This window comes from Mastigoproctus giganteus, chromosome 8, assembly GCF_048544385.1.
Source record: "Mastigoproctus giganteus isolate SK-2022 chromosome 8, ASM4854438v1, whole genome shotgun sequence".
NCBI lineage: Eukaryota > Metazoa > Arthropoda > Arachnida > Uropygi > Thelyphonidae > Mastigoproctus > Mastigoproctus giganteus.
The window spans coordinates 66,007,379-66,024,903 of record NC_143582.1 but is presented as its reverse complement, the minus strand read 5'-3'; the positions used below and the strand labels follow the sequence as shown (position 1 = coordinate 66,024,903).

The following is a 17,525-nucleotide window of genomic DNA, read 5'->3' as shown; positions in this document are numbered from 1 at the left end:
TTATTTTTTTAACATCAGTCTTCTTACAATTATATGCTATCTTTTCTAAGCGAGGCTAGCAGTAGTACCCTTGTACTAGCTGCTAGCCGCATCCATACTACCATTGGTAATTTCTGAAACTACAAGCTAATCCCCAAAAGAGAACATACTGAGTATAGGCTGCAGTCTGAGGACTACTGAGATAAATTTTGCAACAAAAAATGGCAAACAGTTCAATTTGTTAAGCAACATTATTGAGTCTCATATATCAAGGAAGAAATATTTTACATATGATATTCCTATCTAATATTTTATTCCTCAGAATGTGGTATACTTCTTGTAATAAATTTCATTGCATATAAGCATAAAAAGAACAAATCATATAAATGAATCATATCAGACTAATAACAATAGTTGTTATTAATCATATTTTATAGAATATAATTTCTATCATTTATAAATTCTAATGAATACTGTCAAGGGTACAGAAACTACGATCTATGCTGACAGCACCAGAAAATCCTCTAGTGCAGTTTCATGTTTACTTTGTATTTTAAGTAGCGCACAATATGGAGTTGAGTTTCAAATTGAATTCAAATTTTAATGAGTTGATTTAAATTGGAATTAATACATGTGCAAAAAATAAAATAAAATTAAATTAAATCATGGGAACTGCATTAGAATGATATTTCTGATAATCTTCTAACCAAAAAAAAAAAAAAAAAATAATAATAATAAATGTAATATTGATAAAAATCATATTTATTTGAAATATTGTTGGAAAATGTGTAATTAGTTCTCAGCTATCAGATCTGATAATGAAATTGGTAGCAAGTCCCAGGATGCTATGGCAACTGATAATTATTGAACATAACACAATAACAAAAGGAGCCTTTCTGCTCTACTTAGCTGTAAACAGATCATACCCTTATATGAAATATAAAACTTCACTTGCAAATCCACTAAGTTAGGTAATGTGTGCAATGCATTACAATTCAGGCATGTTTGATTATCAAATAATGTACTGAGGTGTTAAACTTGTACACAATACTCAAGCAGTACTTATCACACTGACCTTTCATGATGTTCACATGATGGGTAACAGTGTATATTTGATATGTGTAAGTTTTTTTTTTTTTGTGTGAATATGAGTACACAGGAGATATGGATTAACCTAATATGGAATTTGGTACAAAGGTCCCTAAGAATATTGCGTCCAAGTTCTGAAATTTTGAAGAGGACGAGCTGTTATTCCAAATTTAACATAAAGCTTTGAGAGGGGGGGGCTATGGATCTGATCAGATCTAAAACCTCCCCAGGAATCAACAAAACATGACACTGAAAATTAGTGTGTACTAGACTTTTCCTAAAGCCCAAAACATACTTTCACATATAAATTTATGTGAGGAAAGGCACTATGGAATTATAATTGGTCCAAAAAGCTTCCCAACGATAAATGAAAAACACACTGAAAATTTGGTGTTCTTCTGTTTCTTTCTTGAAAAACATTCAAGCTCTAAAACTAGTACAGATTTAGGGGAAAAAATGGGGGGGGGGGATTAGAAACTAATCCTTCCAAGGGACTCAAAAAACACATGCTGAAAATTCGGTCAGTATGCCTTTTCCTTATATGGTTAGGCCACATCTTCAATACTATATACAGGTCTGGAGGCCTCACTTTAGGAAGCATGTAGATCTGCTGGAATGGGTGCACAGAAGGGCCATCAGATTGGTGAAGGGAACCAAATGGTGCTCTTACCTAGAAAGGCTTCAGTTCTGCAAATTGCAGCGTCTAGAGACCAGGCACATGTGGGGAGATCTGATTGATGTGTTTAAGGCCTTGAATGGATTGAGTGAGCTGAATGTAGGTAAAGTAAACATTGGCAGTGAGCTGGATGATTTTGTAATAACTGAGAGGAAAGTGGAGGAGAGTTTGTTGAGGATAAACATAAAAAAGGCACCTGGGGTGGATGGGATCTATCCAGTTATATTAAAGGAGGCAGCAAAGGAAGTATGCAAACCCCTAGCCATAATTATGAGAGCTTCTTTGGACTCAGGGGAGGTACCCATAGACTGGAGATGTGCAAATGTAACCCCAATTCACAAAGGAGGATCAAAGGCTGACACAAGTAATTATAGACCTGTTAGTTTAACTTCTGTTCCAGGTAAATTAATGGAGGCACTGGTTAAAGAAGCACTGCAGGATCATCTAGACAAGAATTCAGTTATAGCTCAGACGAAGCATGGTTTTGTTAAGGGCAGGTCTTGCCTGACCAATTTGATTGGATACTATGATGTAGTCACAAAAGAACTGGATGCAGGGAATAACTTTGATATTATATATTTGGATCTTAGAAAGGCTTTTGATACTGTTGCACATGGAAGACTGCTGCACAAATTGGACCAGTGTGGCATTGGAGGCAAATTGCTGCTATGGATAAGGGGATGGTTGAGTGGCAGAAGACAGAGAGTGGTAATCAATGGACACTGCTCAACGTGGACTAATGTTATTAGTGGAGTTCCTCAAGGTTCAGTGTTGGGTCCATTCTTGTTTTCGGTGTTTATGAATGATATTGATGATGGGATATCAAGTTTAATGTCTAAGTTTGCAGATGATACAAAGGTTGGCAGGGTCGTTAAGGACACTACTGACGCTATGCTGCTGCAACAGGATCTGGAAAGGTTGAACAGATGGGCTGAGAGGTGGCAAATGAAGTTTAACATTGACAAATGTAAAGTACTACATATGGGTAACAGTAACCCCAGAGCAATGTATCAACTCTGCGGTACTACACTGACAGTGGTGGAGAATGAAAAGGACCTGGGGGTAATTGTGCAGGCAGATATGAAGTTCTCTGAGCAGTGCAGACGAGCTGCAAGAGTAGCTCATGGTGTCTTGTCAATGATATACAGGAATTTTTCTAGCAGGGATAAGGAGGTGATTATTCCCTTGTATAAGGCAATGGTTAGGCCACATCTTGAGTACTGTATACAGGTCTGGAGGCCTCATTTCAAGAAGGATGTAGAGCTTCTGGAACGGGTACAGAGAAGGGCAACAAGATTAGTAAATGGAACAAAGGGTTGCTCTTACGAAGAAAGGCTTAAGTTTTGCAAATTACAGAGTCTGGAGACTAGGCACCGGCGAGGTGATCTGATAGAGGTGTATAAGGCTTTGAATGGTTTGAGCATGCTCAATGCCAATGGGATTCTTCATCTTTCTCAGAATAATCACCTCAGAGGGCATAAATTCAAATTGAGGAAGGACGGATGTCGGATAGATGTGCGGAAATTTGCCTTTGGCCAGCGGGTGGTTGGTTGGTGGAACCGACTTCCATCACTTGTTGTTGAAGTTGATAGCCTAAACAAATTTAAAGCTCAACTGGACAGGTATTTCGAACGAACGGAGGGGTGAAATGGGAGAGGGTTTTTTTTTTTTTTTTTTTGGCTGATGCTGAATAAGCTTGCTTTCTTGCATCATATGCCTCTACTAATGCTAATGCTAATGATATTCTTCCACTTGCTGAGACTACACATGAGAGAGCATAAATCCAAATCGAGGAAGAATGGTTGCAGGATAGATGTGTGGAAGTTTTCCTTCAGCCAGTGGGTGGTTGATTATTGGAACAGGCTTCCATCTGTTGTTGTGGGAATGGATGGGTTGAACAAATTTATGGAAGAACTAGACAAATTCTTGGAGGGTATGAATGGGTGAACTGTTTTTTTTTTTTTTTTTTTTTTTTTGGCTGATGCTATGGAAGCTTGCTTTCTTGCATCATTTGCCATTACTACTACTGTCCCTTCATTGATGTCACTTATGAAAATCAGAAACAACTCAGGTCACAGAACCAAACCTTAATGAACCTCACTCAAGTTAGACTAATCCGAAGAATAACCATTAATCACAACCCTCTGTCTCTGCCACCCTCTGATTGAACTTAAAATCTTAAGTGTAATTCCAATGTGTAACTCCAGTGGGGCAAAGACAACTAAGTTGTCTTTGCCCCACTGGAGAATTACCTGAAGATCGGCATTTAAGGAATTGGTAGCAGATTTTCGAGAAGTTGAAGCTGATTGAGCAGGACAAGGTTTCTCAAAATGGAAAGTTGAATGCAATGTGCTATCATCGGCAAAACTATGGATAGGATTTCCAGTCAATGGAAGAAGGTCATTGATATACAAGAGGAAAAGAGTGGGGGAAAGAACTGAACCTTGGGGGACACCGGCATTAGTGGAGAAGTTAGAAGACAGAGAGCCATCTACCATCACCCTCAGTGAGCGATCACAGAGAAAACTGGATAACCAATTACTAAAAACAGTTGGCAAACCATAAGATGGAAGCTTGTTTAGAAGACCTTTATGCCAAACACGATCAAAAGCCTTTGAGATGTCAAGAGCAACTACTTGTGTTTCACCAAACCCTTCAATTGAATTAGTCCATAAGTGGGTAACGTAAACCAGAATATCGCCAGTGGATCGACACTGACGGAATCCATACTGGCGATCGTTGATCAGACGGAAGGTTTCTAGGTAGTTTAATGTTAAACATTCATAAATACTGCATTCCAAACCACGTGCATAGCTATACAATACAGTGTACCCCGTTTTGCGATATTAATCAGTTCCAGAGACACCATCGTGTCGTTAAAATATCGTAATGTGAATCCAATAACATTGTTTTTGGTAAATCACTTCAAGATCTCATAAGTTGAAATTTTTGCTGTATAACTAAGCTATTTATCTCTCTAAAATGTTGTTTTTAAGGTCACGAGCATGACCGTAAGGCCATATAAAAAGGTTGTGAGCGTGGTTTGTAAACTGTATTAGTTACCAATTCAAATCATTAAAGTGCACTATACTTTCATCGTTATCATATGTTCCATTATAAGAATCAATTTTAAACACCTTTCTGATATTTTTCTAAACCACATTTCTGGAGGTCACGACCATAAAACAATAAAATCAATTTGCACTTTCTGGCTTATTGGGCTTTTCTGTTACTGCAAGCAATTATAAATGGGTAGTAAACTCGATCTTCTTGCATTTGCAAAAATACCGATAGCTGGAATTGTGTGGTTTTTTACGTTGTAATGGTGAATGTGTTTCCCCTTTACTGAAATGTTCAATCGTATAAAAAACATAAATAAATTTTCAGAATCATCTCTTCATTACTTTTTTTTTTTTTAAGCTTCATAAACTTGTTACTCCACGCGAATCATGTTAGTTGCAATTTGTGTGTGCCATTAAAAAATGCTTATGCATGCAATCATGAAATTTATAAAGAAACGGGAAGATTATCTTGGAAAGAAATGCCTCTTGAAACATTTCTGAAGAAGACGACTCCTTGTGCAACAAACCAACGGAGTGCCGAGCCAATAACGAGTGATCAACAATTGTGCATTTAGTCGATGATGACGAAGAATAAACATTCTTTAACATTTAATTTGCTTGATTTTACAGGCTACGTTTTCATTTCTTTCAATAAATCAATCATTGTTTAAACAAACTAATTAGCTAACTAATTTCATTGTTGAGAACGTAACCCCTATTTTTAACCTTATGTCTATGGGAAATAAATTCCCGCTTTACGAGCGCGCAGTGGAACAAATTAACTTGTAAAGTTGAGAACTACTTCTACAGTGTAAAAGTTAACTAATGTTATCCAGCTTACATTCCAAATAGATTCTATTAATAAAAGTAATATCAGTAACCAAAACAATTCTGCAATACTGTGCCCAAAAAATTGAAGATTGCAAAGAAATAAATTATCACATAATGAATACCTTAATCCAATACGAATCTAAAACTTACCATAATGTAGACAATGTATATTATGAAGATCAGTCGGACAAACAGCTATATCCTATCGAGTTTTTGAACAGTTGATTACCATCTGGTTTAACGCCACAAGGACTACATCTGAAGCTAAACACCATTGTAATGTTGATTAGAAATTTAAACTCCAATGAAGGATTAGGTTTTTTTTTATATGTAAACCCCAAACACGAGAGGTATTAGAACCTATAGTACTTAGTACTGTGCTTGAGTTGGAGGTTGAGAAGATGAAAGAAGATATTTGTTGACACTGGACATGAACTTTGTAGATTGTAATTTTCAGGAAATACGTATGAAGGAAGGTTGTTCCAAAAAACGGCGGTTGAATGAATAAACGAGGAAGATGAAAAGTTGGTTCTGTGAGTTTGAAGTTGGATAGTAAATGGATGTTGGCTGGTGGTGGCACGTGTTCGGACTGTTTTGAAAGAGAGAGTGGGAATTATAGAAGCCAATTCAGAAGAACAGTGCCCATGGAAGTATCTGTAGAAGAGGCATGCAGCAGAAACAGTACATCAATGAGACAGCGAGTGGAGAGACTCTGTTAGAGATGAATCATTAATTAACCAAACTGCTCTCTTCTGAATGGAATCAAGCAAACTGAGAGAGGTTTTGGGGGCACCACCCCAGATGTGGGAACAATATTCCACGGCAGGGTGGATTTGCGATTTATACAGAGTGAGCAGCTGTTTGGAAGAAAAGTAACGCCGAGAACGAAAGAGAAAACCAAGGTTTTTAGATGGAGAGAAAGCAATATTTGTAATGTGCTTGTGCCAAGAGAGATTAGAAGTCATGGTAATCCCCAAAAGATATATATCATTTTGCCTAGAAATCGGAGTGTCACTAAAGATAAGCATAGGAGCAGAAGAATCCTTTTTGCGAGATATAAGACAAGACTGAGTTTTAGAAGGGTTGAAATCAACTAAGTTGTCTTTGCCCCACTGGAGAATTACCTAAAGATCGGCATTTAAGGAATTGGTAGCAGATTTTCGAGAAGTTGAAGCTGGTTAAGCAGGACAAGGTTTCTCAAAATGGAAAGTTGAATGCAATGTGCTATCATCGGCAAAACTATGGATAGGATTTCCAGTCAATGGAAGAAGGTCATTGATATACAAGAGGAAAAGAGTGGGGGAAAGAACTGAACCTTGAGGGACACCGGCATTAGTCGAGAAGTTAGAAGATAGAGAGCGATCACAGAGAAAACTGGATAACCAATTACTAAAAACAGTTGGCAAACCATAAAATGGAAGCTTGTTTAGAAGACCTTTATGCCAAACACGATCAAAAGCCTTTGAGATGTCAAGAGCAACTACTTGTGTTTCACCGAACCTTTCCATTGAATTAGTCCATAAGTGGGTAACGTAAGCCAGAATATCACCAGTGGATCGACACTGACAGAATCCATACTGGTGATCATTGGATCAGATGGAAGGTTTCAAGGTAGTTTAAGAGTTGGCGGTTAATTGATTTCTCCATTACTTTAGAAAGAGTAGAAGTAATTGCAATAGGACGGTAATTGGATGGGAGAGATTTCTCACACTTTTCAGGAACTGGCTGGATATGATCAAATTTCCAAGCAGAAGGAAAAACACCTTTGGAATAAGAAAGTGAAAAAAGGTGGCAAAGAATAGGAGTAAGTTCAGGAGCACAGGTTTTGAGAACAAGTGGAGAAATACCATCGATACCTGGATTCGTCAAAATCCTTCTGACATCCTTTTGACGGAAGACCACAGGAGGCATTGAATGGAGCGTGTTGGGAATGGTGGGAGGTGTTTTACAAAGATCATTAATACATGAAATGGAAGAAAAATGGGATCCTAGCAGGTCAGCTTTATCCTTGGCTGTAGTGACAAAAGAACCATCTGGTTTGGACAGAGGTGTGAGCAGTGATGGGCAAAAGTTGCGGCCAATAGCTTTGGCAAGAGACCAGAATGCTCGGCTACCATTAGGGCAAGAAACAAGTTTTCTACTCTTAGCCTGTTCAAACTCTAGTTTGGACTGGTTAATAACTGCTTTACAATTGTTGCGAGCTTTGGTGTAGGCAGAAAATGAAACTAAAGAATTAGAAACAAGCCAATTACGATATGCAATGTTCTTCTCCTGAACAGCCTTAGCACATTTATTGGAAAACCAAGGTTTAGATAAAGGACGAGATTTTAAAGCGGAGTGTGGAATAAAGGATTCCATTCCTGCGAGAATAATTTCACTGACACGATCTGAGCAAATGTTGACATCAGAAGTTTTTAAACAGTAATTTGACCAAGGAAAAGAAGTCTCGCAGGTCATCCCATTTTGCATTCCTTTGCAATGCCAAACAACATGAGGTTGGGAATAGCCATGAGATAAAGGTTCCATTGGAGAAGAGACAATCACCAAGTTGTGATCTGAAGTACCTAAAGGACCTCTCATTTCGACCATGTACTTAGAATGGTTGTTTGTGAGAAAAAGATCAAGTGTATTGGCTGTATGATTAGGATTGTCCGGTATTCTTGTAGGTAAATGAACAATCTGTGCAAGGTCATTAGTAATTGCAAAAGCCTCAGCATCTCGACCTTCTGGGTCGGTGTGACTAGAAAATGGAAGCCAGCTGGAGTTGTGAACATTAAAATCACCGAGGAAAATTACCTCACTGTTAAGAAAGTTGGACTGGAGAAAGTCAAGCTGCAAAGAGAGGAAGTCAAACAGCTCAAAGTGATTAGTGGAGTTGGGAGAACGGTAGAGATAACAGATGAATTTAACACAATGAGGTAAAGAGATTTTTAGCCAGAGAAGATCAAAGAGAGGAGATTGCAAATTGCCAAGTCTCTGACAGGGAATATCAGAACGGACATATGCACAAGTACCACCTTTAGGCGAAAGAAATCATACAGCGAATAATTTGGGCATCTGAGATGAGCAGTAGTTGAATCAACTGAGATTCTGTCAGAAAACGTACATTGGGTTTGGCAGACTGCAAGTGGAAATGGACATCATTGAGATTAGAATTGAGACCACGTATATTTGTGAAATGAATTAGGAAGTGCTTGGGAGGTTTAGATCTTTTCGCAGATAAGCTTGCTCTATTAGTTTGACAATTCATGGGGTATTCAATAGTAAGAAAAAGTGGGTGGGACATGCTGTATGAAGTAATGAAATTTTTGGATATGGCATACACATGGTAAGAATATACCCAGATACTTGACATAACATTGCCTCGACAATGCTCCCCCGCATACACACTACTCAGACTCCCTCCAGTCACTATCTGGCAGAGTAGAGGTTGCAAGATTATACACTAGCTGATCCAGAAGCCTCCTAGAGAGTTACCAATAGGTTCGGTCCGGTGTACTAACTAGCGGCCGGCCTGCAAACACCGTTTTAGAGCTGTACCCTCGAAATGTAAGGAATATTGGATCTCGCCACGATGTTCATTATAACCCCAAAAGTCATCAATCATACTGCATGATGCAATTGATAAGGAAGGGTTGACCGAAACTTAGCTCTAGAGACTAAACATGGGTTCCACCACTTCAAGCCTCCAATAAGCAAAGTGGTGGTATTTCACCGGTTGATGAGAGTCATCTACCACCTAGTACTGCCTGGCAACATAGAGGGGCGGCATTCCTCCATGTGGTGTTGGCGCCACACCTCGACCCCTGCTTACGTGAGAGTTTCCTTGGTCTCAGGGGAGGTACCCATGGACTGGAGATGTGCAAATGTGACCCCAATTCACAAAGGAGGATCAAAGGCTGACACAAGTAATTATAGACCCGTAAGTTTAATTTCTGTTCCCGGAAAATTAATGGAGGCACTGGTTAAAGAAGCACTGCAGGATCATCTAGACAAGACATCAGTTATAGCTCGGACACAGCATGGTTTTGTTAAGGGGAAGTCTTGCCTGACCAATTTGATTAGATACTATGATGCAGTCACAAAAGAACTGGATGCAGGGATTAACTTTGATATTATATACTTGGATCTTAGAAAGGCTTTTGATACTGTTGCACATGGAAAACTGCTGCACAAATTGGAGCAGTGTGGCATTGGAGGCAAATTGCTGCTATGGATAAAGGGGGTGGTTGAGGGGAAGAAGACAGAGAGTGGTAATCAATGGACACTGCTCATCATGGACTAATGTTATTAGTGGAGTCCCTCAGGGTTCAGTATTTATTTATAAATGATATTGATGATGGTATATCAAGCTTAATGTCCAAGTTTGCAGACGATACGAAGGTTGGCAGGGTTGTCAAGGACACTACTGACACTATGCTGCTGCAACAGGATCTGGAAATGTTGAGCAGATGGGCTGAGAGATGGCAAATGAAGTTTAACATTGACAAATGTAAAGTACTACATATGGGAAACAGCAATCCCAGAGCAACATATCAACTCTGTGGTACTACAGTGACAGTGGTAGAGAATGAAAGGGACCTGGGGGGTGGTTGTGCAGGCAGATATGAAGTTCTCTAAGGAATGCAGACGGGCTGCAAGAGTAGCTCATGGTGTATTGTCAATGATATATAGGAATTTTTCTAGCAGTGATAAGGAGGTGATTATTCCCTTGTATAAAGCCACACCTAAAGTACTGTATACAGGCCTGGAGGCCTCATTTCAAGAAGGATGTAGAGCTGCTGGAACGAGTACAAAGAAGGGCGACAAGATTAGTGAATGGAACAAAGGGGTGCTCTTACGAAGAAAGGCTTAAGTTTTGCGAATTACAGTGTCTGGAGACTAGGCACCAGCGAGGTGATCTGATAGAGGTGTACAAAGCCTTGAATGGTTTGAGCATGCTCAATGCTGATGGGATTCTTCCTCTTGCTCAGAATAATCACCTGAGAGGACATAAATTCAAATTGAGGAAAGACAGATGTAGGATAGATGTGCGGAAATTTGCCTTTAGCCAGCGGGTGGTTGGTAGGTGGAACAGACTTCCATCCCTTGTTGTGGAAGTTGATAGCCTAAATAAGTTTAAAGCTCAGCTGGACACTGATTTCGAATGAACAGAGGGGTGAAGTGGAAGTGGTTATTTTTTATTTATTTTACTTTATTTTTTTTTGGCTGATGCTGCATAAGCTTGCTTTCTTGCATCAAATGCCTCTACTAATGCTAATGCGTTGGTTCACACCTGGGTGGTCACCCACCATGTACTTGTGCATGGAGATTAATGGAATATGAATGATTGTAAAAAAGCTTGCATGAACATTGTATAGCATTGGAAGTTATAGGCACTGGAAAGACTGTACTCATTCCCAGGATTCATTTATGTCTGTCAGATCCTTTCAAACTGGGTAGAAGACAATTTCCAATTAAAATTGCATTTGCAATGACAATCAATAAAGCTCAAGGACAAACCCTTAAATGTGTTGAAATGTAACTACCATTAGCTGTTTTTTCCCCATGGTCAGTGGTATTTCGCTTTTTCCATCTAAATTTAATTTCAAATTGTTTGCAGAAATTCTTTGGAAATCCTATTGTGCAAATATCATTAGCCATACATGGTGCCGCATGGTTCAAAATACTGCAGGGTCTTGTATCATACATCTCCGTACAATGTCATACAATGCTATTTTTATCTGGTATTTCAGAACATGAAATAGTCTATTTTGTCAATTTCACGAATCTTATCTTCCTGGTGTAGACTCATGAACAGATGGGGGAATCCACATTTTTGAAATTCAATTACATGGTCACGTGTTGCTGACACTACCAATATATATTTCTTATAGAGATCGCAATTGTTTGAGCTTTATATAAAAAAAAAGCACATTTTACCAAGTCTGGACAGTTCTCAACTTCTCTTGCATGGTTTTAGATTATAGTGATCTCTTTCCATTTTGGAATGGTGATTAATGTAAGAACTATATCTGGCTTTCCATATTTTGGAAAGATGCAATTGATCATTGCATCTTGGTAATTTTGTAACTTATTCCATGGAGTGCTGATGAACAGCACGAAGACCATGTTCCTGTGCATTATTGTTAAGAAAATCCACGAGTCATTTGTAGTTCTCCACCCTTCATTCATGTCAATGTGATTCAATATAGGCAACTTTTAGGCCTTCAAATAAGTGTCAACCAGATGTGCAAATGTATCTCTAATTCACAAAGGGGGGATCAAAGGGTGACACGAGTAATTACAGACCTGTTAGTTTGACTTCTGTTCTAGGGAAAATAATGGAGTCACTGGTTAAAGAAGCATTGCAGTATCATCTAGACAAGAAAGCAGTAATAATTCAGAAACAGTATGGGTTTTTTAAGAGGAAGTCTTGTCTGACTAATTTGATTGGATACTATGTGGTCACAAAGGAACTAGAAAGCTTTTGATACTGTTGCACATGGAAGACTACTGTACAAACTGGAGTAGTATGGCATTAAGGGCTAGGTTGCTACAATGGATAAAAGGATGGTTGAGTGGGAGAAGACAGAGAGTGGAAATCAATGGATACTGCTCTATGTGGACTAATGTTATTAGTGCTGTTCCTCAGGGTTCAGTGTTGGGCCCATTGTTTTGTATATTTATCAATGATATGGATGAAGGTATATCAAGCTTAATGTCAAAGTTTGCAGATGGTACAAAAGTTGGCAGGGTTGTTAATAACAGTAATCACAATATGCTGCTGCAACAGGATCTGGAAAAGTCGGGCAGATGGGCTGAGAAGTGGTAATTGAAGTTTAACATTGACAAATGCAAAGTACTACATATGGGTAGCAGTAATCCCAGAGAAATGTACCAAATGTGTGGTGTTACACTCAATGTAGTGGAGAATGAAAGAGACCTGGGGGTAATTGTGCAGTCAGATATGACGTTTTTTGAGCAGTGCAGACAAACAGCCAGAGTCATGGGGTTTTATTAATGATATACAGGAATTTTGCAAGCAGGGACAAGGAGGTGATCATCCCCTTGTATAAGGCAACGGTCAAGCCACACCTAGAGTATTGTGTACAGGTCTGAAGGCCTCATTTTAGGAAGGATGTAGAGTTGTTAGAATGATTACAGAAAAGGGCAACAAAGGCTGGTGAAGGGAACAAGGGAGTGCTCTTACGAAGAAAGGCTTCAGTTCCACAAATTGCAGCTTCTGCAGACTAGGTACCTGCGAGGCAATCTGACTGAAGTGTATGAGGCCTTGAATGGATTGAGCAGGCTCAATGCTGATGGGATTCTTCTTCTTCCCCAGATTAATCACCTGAGGAGGCATAAACTGAAATTGAGGAAAGACAGTTGTAGAATAGATGTGCGGAAATTTGCCTTTAGCCAGCAGGAGTTGATTGCTGGAACAAACTTCTATCTGTTGCTGTGGAAGTTGATAGCTTAAATAAATTAATTCAAGGCAGAACTAGACAAACATTTGGAATGAATGGATCAGTGAAATGGGAAGGGTTTTTTTTTTTTTTTTGGCTGATGCTGTATAAGCTTGCTTTCTTGCATCACATGCCTCTACTAATGCTAATGCTTATTACATTGTGCTGCAATAGTTTACCAGAAGAATGTAACAGATTTTGAAATCATGATAAATTGCTATCAATTATCCTATCTTCACATATCAAATGGATTATCTGTAGAAGTTTGAGCTTTATATTTTTTGTAATATTTTTCATATGCCAGAAGAGTTGCACTTATGAATTTACTTTTTCCAACAGCTGCTGTAAATTCACTATAAAACTCATTTCACAGCCTTGTTTTTCTGGTCTTTAATCAGCATAGGGCATCTTCAGAATCAAGAATCCAGCATATGATAGCTGACCATCATCTGATACTACCAAATTGCTAGGCAGATGATATATTTGCCCGCTGATCTTTAACCAATACAGTCCTCATCCTCTTAAATTAACAGCATTCAACTGCATTGATGCCAAAGCATTATTGAGTTGTCTGATGTTGAAATAATTTTTTTGTCATATTACCATTATGCTCGATCAAATTGCGAAGTAAATCTGGTACTTGTAAAGGAGACAGTTGAATTTTCCCCTCATGGCAACAGATTGACATGTTTAGTTCAGGTGCAAACAGTTTTTCTTTACAGTATCTACAATGGTTATTCACTGGCCCAACAGTATATGATATAACTTCATTGTCTGAATTTTCTGTCTTTGCTACATTGTAAGATTGTGGAATATTATCTTGGTGTAGTCTATCTAGAATATTATCTAGAACACCTATTAATTGTATGACATTTTCAGACTTTTTGATGTATTTGCTTTTTGTTATTTTCCTGTTATCATAGTCTCTGTTCTTTGTTGTGATAGAAGTCGCTCAAAACACTTCAGCTGATTCAGTTTGTCTACATTCACAAGCTCTTCTATTCTTTTTTTCCCTTCTTTCTTCCATTTTAAGTGTTAATGGCCTCTTAGGTGGCATTATCTAAAAGAGAAAAACAATTTCTCTAATAATTGTACATAACATCTACATAACACTACAAATAAAATATAATTATTGCATTGTACTTATATCAAGTTTGTTATAATAAATAATTATATGAAGACTAAATGCACAAGGCATAATTTCATATGGGTTTAAGTAATTAACTATATAATATCAGTATAGATACACCATACTTTACTCTTAAATTTGAACTATGTTTGTAGTGTAACAGCATCATTTTAATTATATCTCATATTCGAAGTAGTGCAATACTTGCTATCTCGTTGTGAAGGCACACACAACATGAGATACAAATAAAATGATGCTGTTACACTACAAACATACTTTGAATTTTAAGGGTAAACTATGGTGTATCTACACCGATATTATATAGTTAATTACCTAAACCAGTTTCCCAACTTTTTTCACTATGTGGCCCAACTGACTTTTGGGCTGACATGTCATGGCTTAGTGGGGATCTAGCTGAGCAATTTTTTGAAACTAAAGAAATGTCAATAACAACCACAACTTAGTTCAATTTAAAAGTATTTAATGGAACAATGTTTCTCATTTGAACAATTTCTATGTTCCATCCTGTTCTATGTGAAAACAAAACATTGTGGGCATCAACTGAATGAAAAAAAAACTCAAACCAGTTTCCCAATCCTAGGTTCTGTTGTAGAAAGCACACATCTAAGATCCGCCTCACATTCAAGGCAGTTAAGAGCCTTTATATTCAGCTGCACCAACATTGAGAAGCCTGATTCACAAAGATAAGTCGTTGCAAAGGGCAGGAGCTTCCAAAGGCATTCCTTTGCAATGTTGGGGTAGCTTCCCATCATTTTTGCCAAAACTCATAGATAGAGGAAGCTTCAAAGACATCTCTGCATCTAGAATGATTTTGAAGTTCGATCAGTTCATCTTGCAGGTCATCCCGGACATCACTTTAACAAGAAAAGGATTCCTCATGAGCGGCAGTCCTTCTTTCCCAATTTCTGAAAAGTACTGCAGAAATTCTTCTCGGAGACGGGAGACAGTTGGGGTATGTCACAACATCCTTTGCAATGCCAGGATCCAATAGATCATTAACAGTGACTACTGAAAGAGATTCAAACATGGCAAAGTTCCTTTCTTCAGCCTTTTGTTTCCAGTTTTCAAACTTCTGTATAAATGCAGAGAGTGTCAATGAACTGAATGACAGTTGTTCCCTTTCCTTGCAGCTTTAGATTCAAGCTGTTCAGTTGATCAAAAATATCCACAAGGTATGTGCAGCGAAAGACCCACAGCTTTTCATGGAAGGAAGCTTAAAGTTTGTGCTTTTCTTGCATCTGTAGGAAATCTTGCAACTCTTCCCATAGTTCAAACACTCGTGCCACAACATTGTCTTTTGATAGCCAACACACCTTGCTGTAGTAGAGCAGGTTCTTATGATATCTGAATCCATTTCTGTGTACAATTGCTTGAACAGTCGGGAATTCAAAACACTGCTTTTCACATAGTTTGCAATTTTCATGACTTGTTCAAGAACATTCTGAAGATGAGACAGAAGGGTTTTTGAAGCAAGAGCTTGCTGATGAATCAGACAGCGAACACCTGGAGATCAATCTCGAACAAGCGTTTGGAAGCCACTTTTTGCTCCTAGCATAGCTGGGGGTGCCATCGGTGCACACTCCACATAGATTGTGCCAGTTCAGTCCCTCGTGGTCAAATAACTCTGATACTATTTCCATCACATCCACAGCTCTGGTATTTCTTTAAAGAGAATGGCAGAATAAGAATTCTTCCTTGATGGAATCACTCTTCACATACCAAATGAAGACAAGAATCTGGGAACAGGATGGAACATCTGTTCCATCCTGTTCATTAATGGATTCATCCAACTGAATTGAGAACAATCCAAATGCAGCATCTTTGATTTCAACAATCACTTGCTCTTTTTTGTCACTAGACAAGTCAGCAATTCTCCTTTGAACCATATTATTCGATAAAGAAATTTTGTTGAACTTGTTTTCAGCTTCTTCTCCAAGCAGAATACGAGCCATATTCAGAGCACAAGGCTTGATCATTGTCTCTCTGACTGTATGAGGTTTCTTCTGTTGTGCAACGAGGAAGCTGATGGCATAAGAAGCCTCCATAAGAACCTTTTCTTGCTGAAACAATGCTCCACTTTGATCCAAGCACTGGCGCTTCATATTCTCTTCCATTAGCTTGAAGTAGTTCACATCCTTATGTTGATATTGTGGATGCATCTTCTCTAAATGGAGATTCAACTTCGATGGGTACAAAGAGTGTTTTCCAAGAACTTTCTGGCACAGGATACATTGTCTCTTTAATTCTCCACGATCATGGAAGGATGTAAATCAAACTTTATGTATTGTTCATCATATCCTTGTTTTGTCATTTCAGAAGGGTTTCTGGAATAAAACTCCAGAGAACAGCAAATAAAAAATAATGTAAAAAAAAAAAAAAACAAGACTAAAAAAATGCAGGGAATAGAAAAAATGGACATATGATCCTAGCCATTAGATCGGATTTCAGATCCAGGAATAGTTTGAGTAGCATGGCCCTACATTTTTTATCAGCGTGCAATGAATCGATGCTACTTGACGGATGACCCCATTTATATATGTTTTCGCCATATTATACCATATACAGTATGTGTTCTTCACTATAGAAGTTGTTACTATGAAATATATGAGCAAGATAACTTACCTAGAAATAGTGTCTCGGAAGGTGATAAACATGAGTGACACGCGGGTCTGACTCAAGCATGCCACAAAACACAGGTGAACAAGTTATCAGCAACTGCCAAAAACCAAACACTACACAGAACATGGTATGACTCATGCAACTTGCATGAGTCATACCATCAATTTTGTCAGTTACAACTCAACAATGGTGTGGCCATATGCCTGTCAAGAAAAAGACAAGAATTGGGCAGTTATTTGGTTTTTAGGAGCATTAGCAACTAAGGCCATATTGCTCCGGGATATGCGGCGGTCATTCCCTGACCTTTTCGCATCCTCCGTATTTGGTGGTGATGGGCTTGAACCCCGGTCTAACCAGGAAGCATGTGCTATGCACTGCTGCTCCTTCCCATCTGGCCACGGAGGCGCCGGGGCAGCTATGCCTTGTGCATTTCGTCTTCAAATACATTATTATTCGTTCACCATTTGGCATCTCTCATATTGTGGAAATAACTTCGCAACTGGGATGGCATGTTGCCAGGGTACCTGCCCACCCACCAATGATGAAGCCAACTAGCTTTGAAACAGACCATCTGGGCAGTGGTATTCACTGAAAATAAATAACAGTAGTCTTCTCTACTAGAGAACCATTATTTATTCAAAGTAGTGCAATACCTTCTAACTCTTGTGAAG

The 17,525-nt window shown here is 38.6% G+C and overlaps 1 protein-coding gene across 1 annotated transcript; it reads right to left on the bottom strand.

Annotated features, from left to right (window-relative positions):
* Nucleotides 1–15,899: 15,899 nt before the first annotated feature.
* LOC150081586 (protein ZBED8-like) lies at nucleotides 15,900–16,394 on the bottom strand. The gene has a single exon (XM_090380252.1). The coding sequence runs from the start codon at nucleotides 16,392–16,394 to the stop codon at nucleotides 15,900–15,902; it is 495 nt and encodes a 164-aa protein (XP_090236378.1).
* Between the last annotated feature and the right edge of the window lie 1,131 nt (nucleotides 16,395–17,525).

Coding starts and splice junctions, on each gene's coding strand:
- LOC150081586 (XM_090380252.1), bottom strand. CDS start 16,394: ATGCATCCACAATATCAACATAAGGATGTGAACTACTTCAAGCTAATG.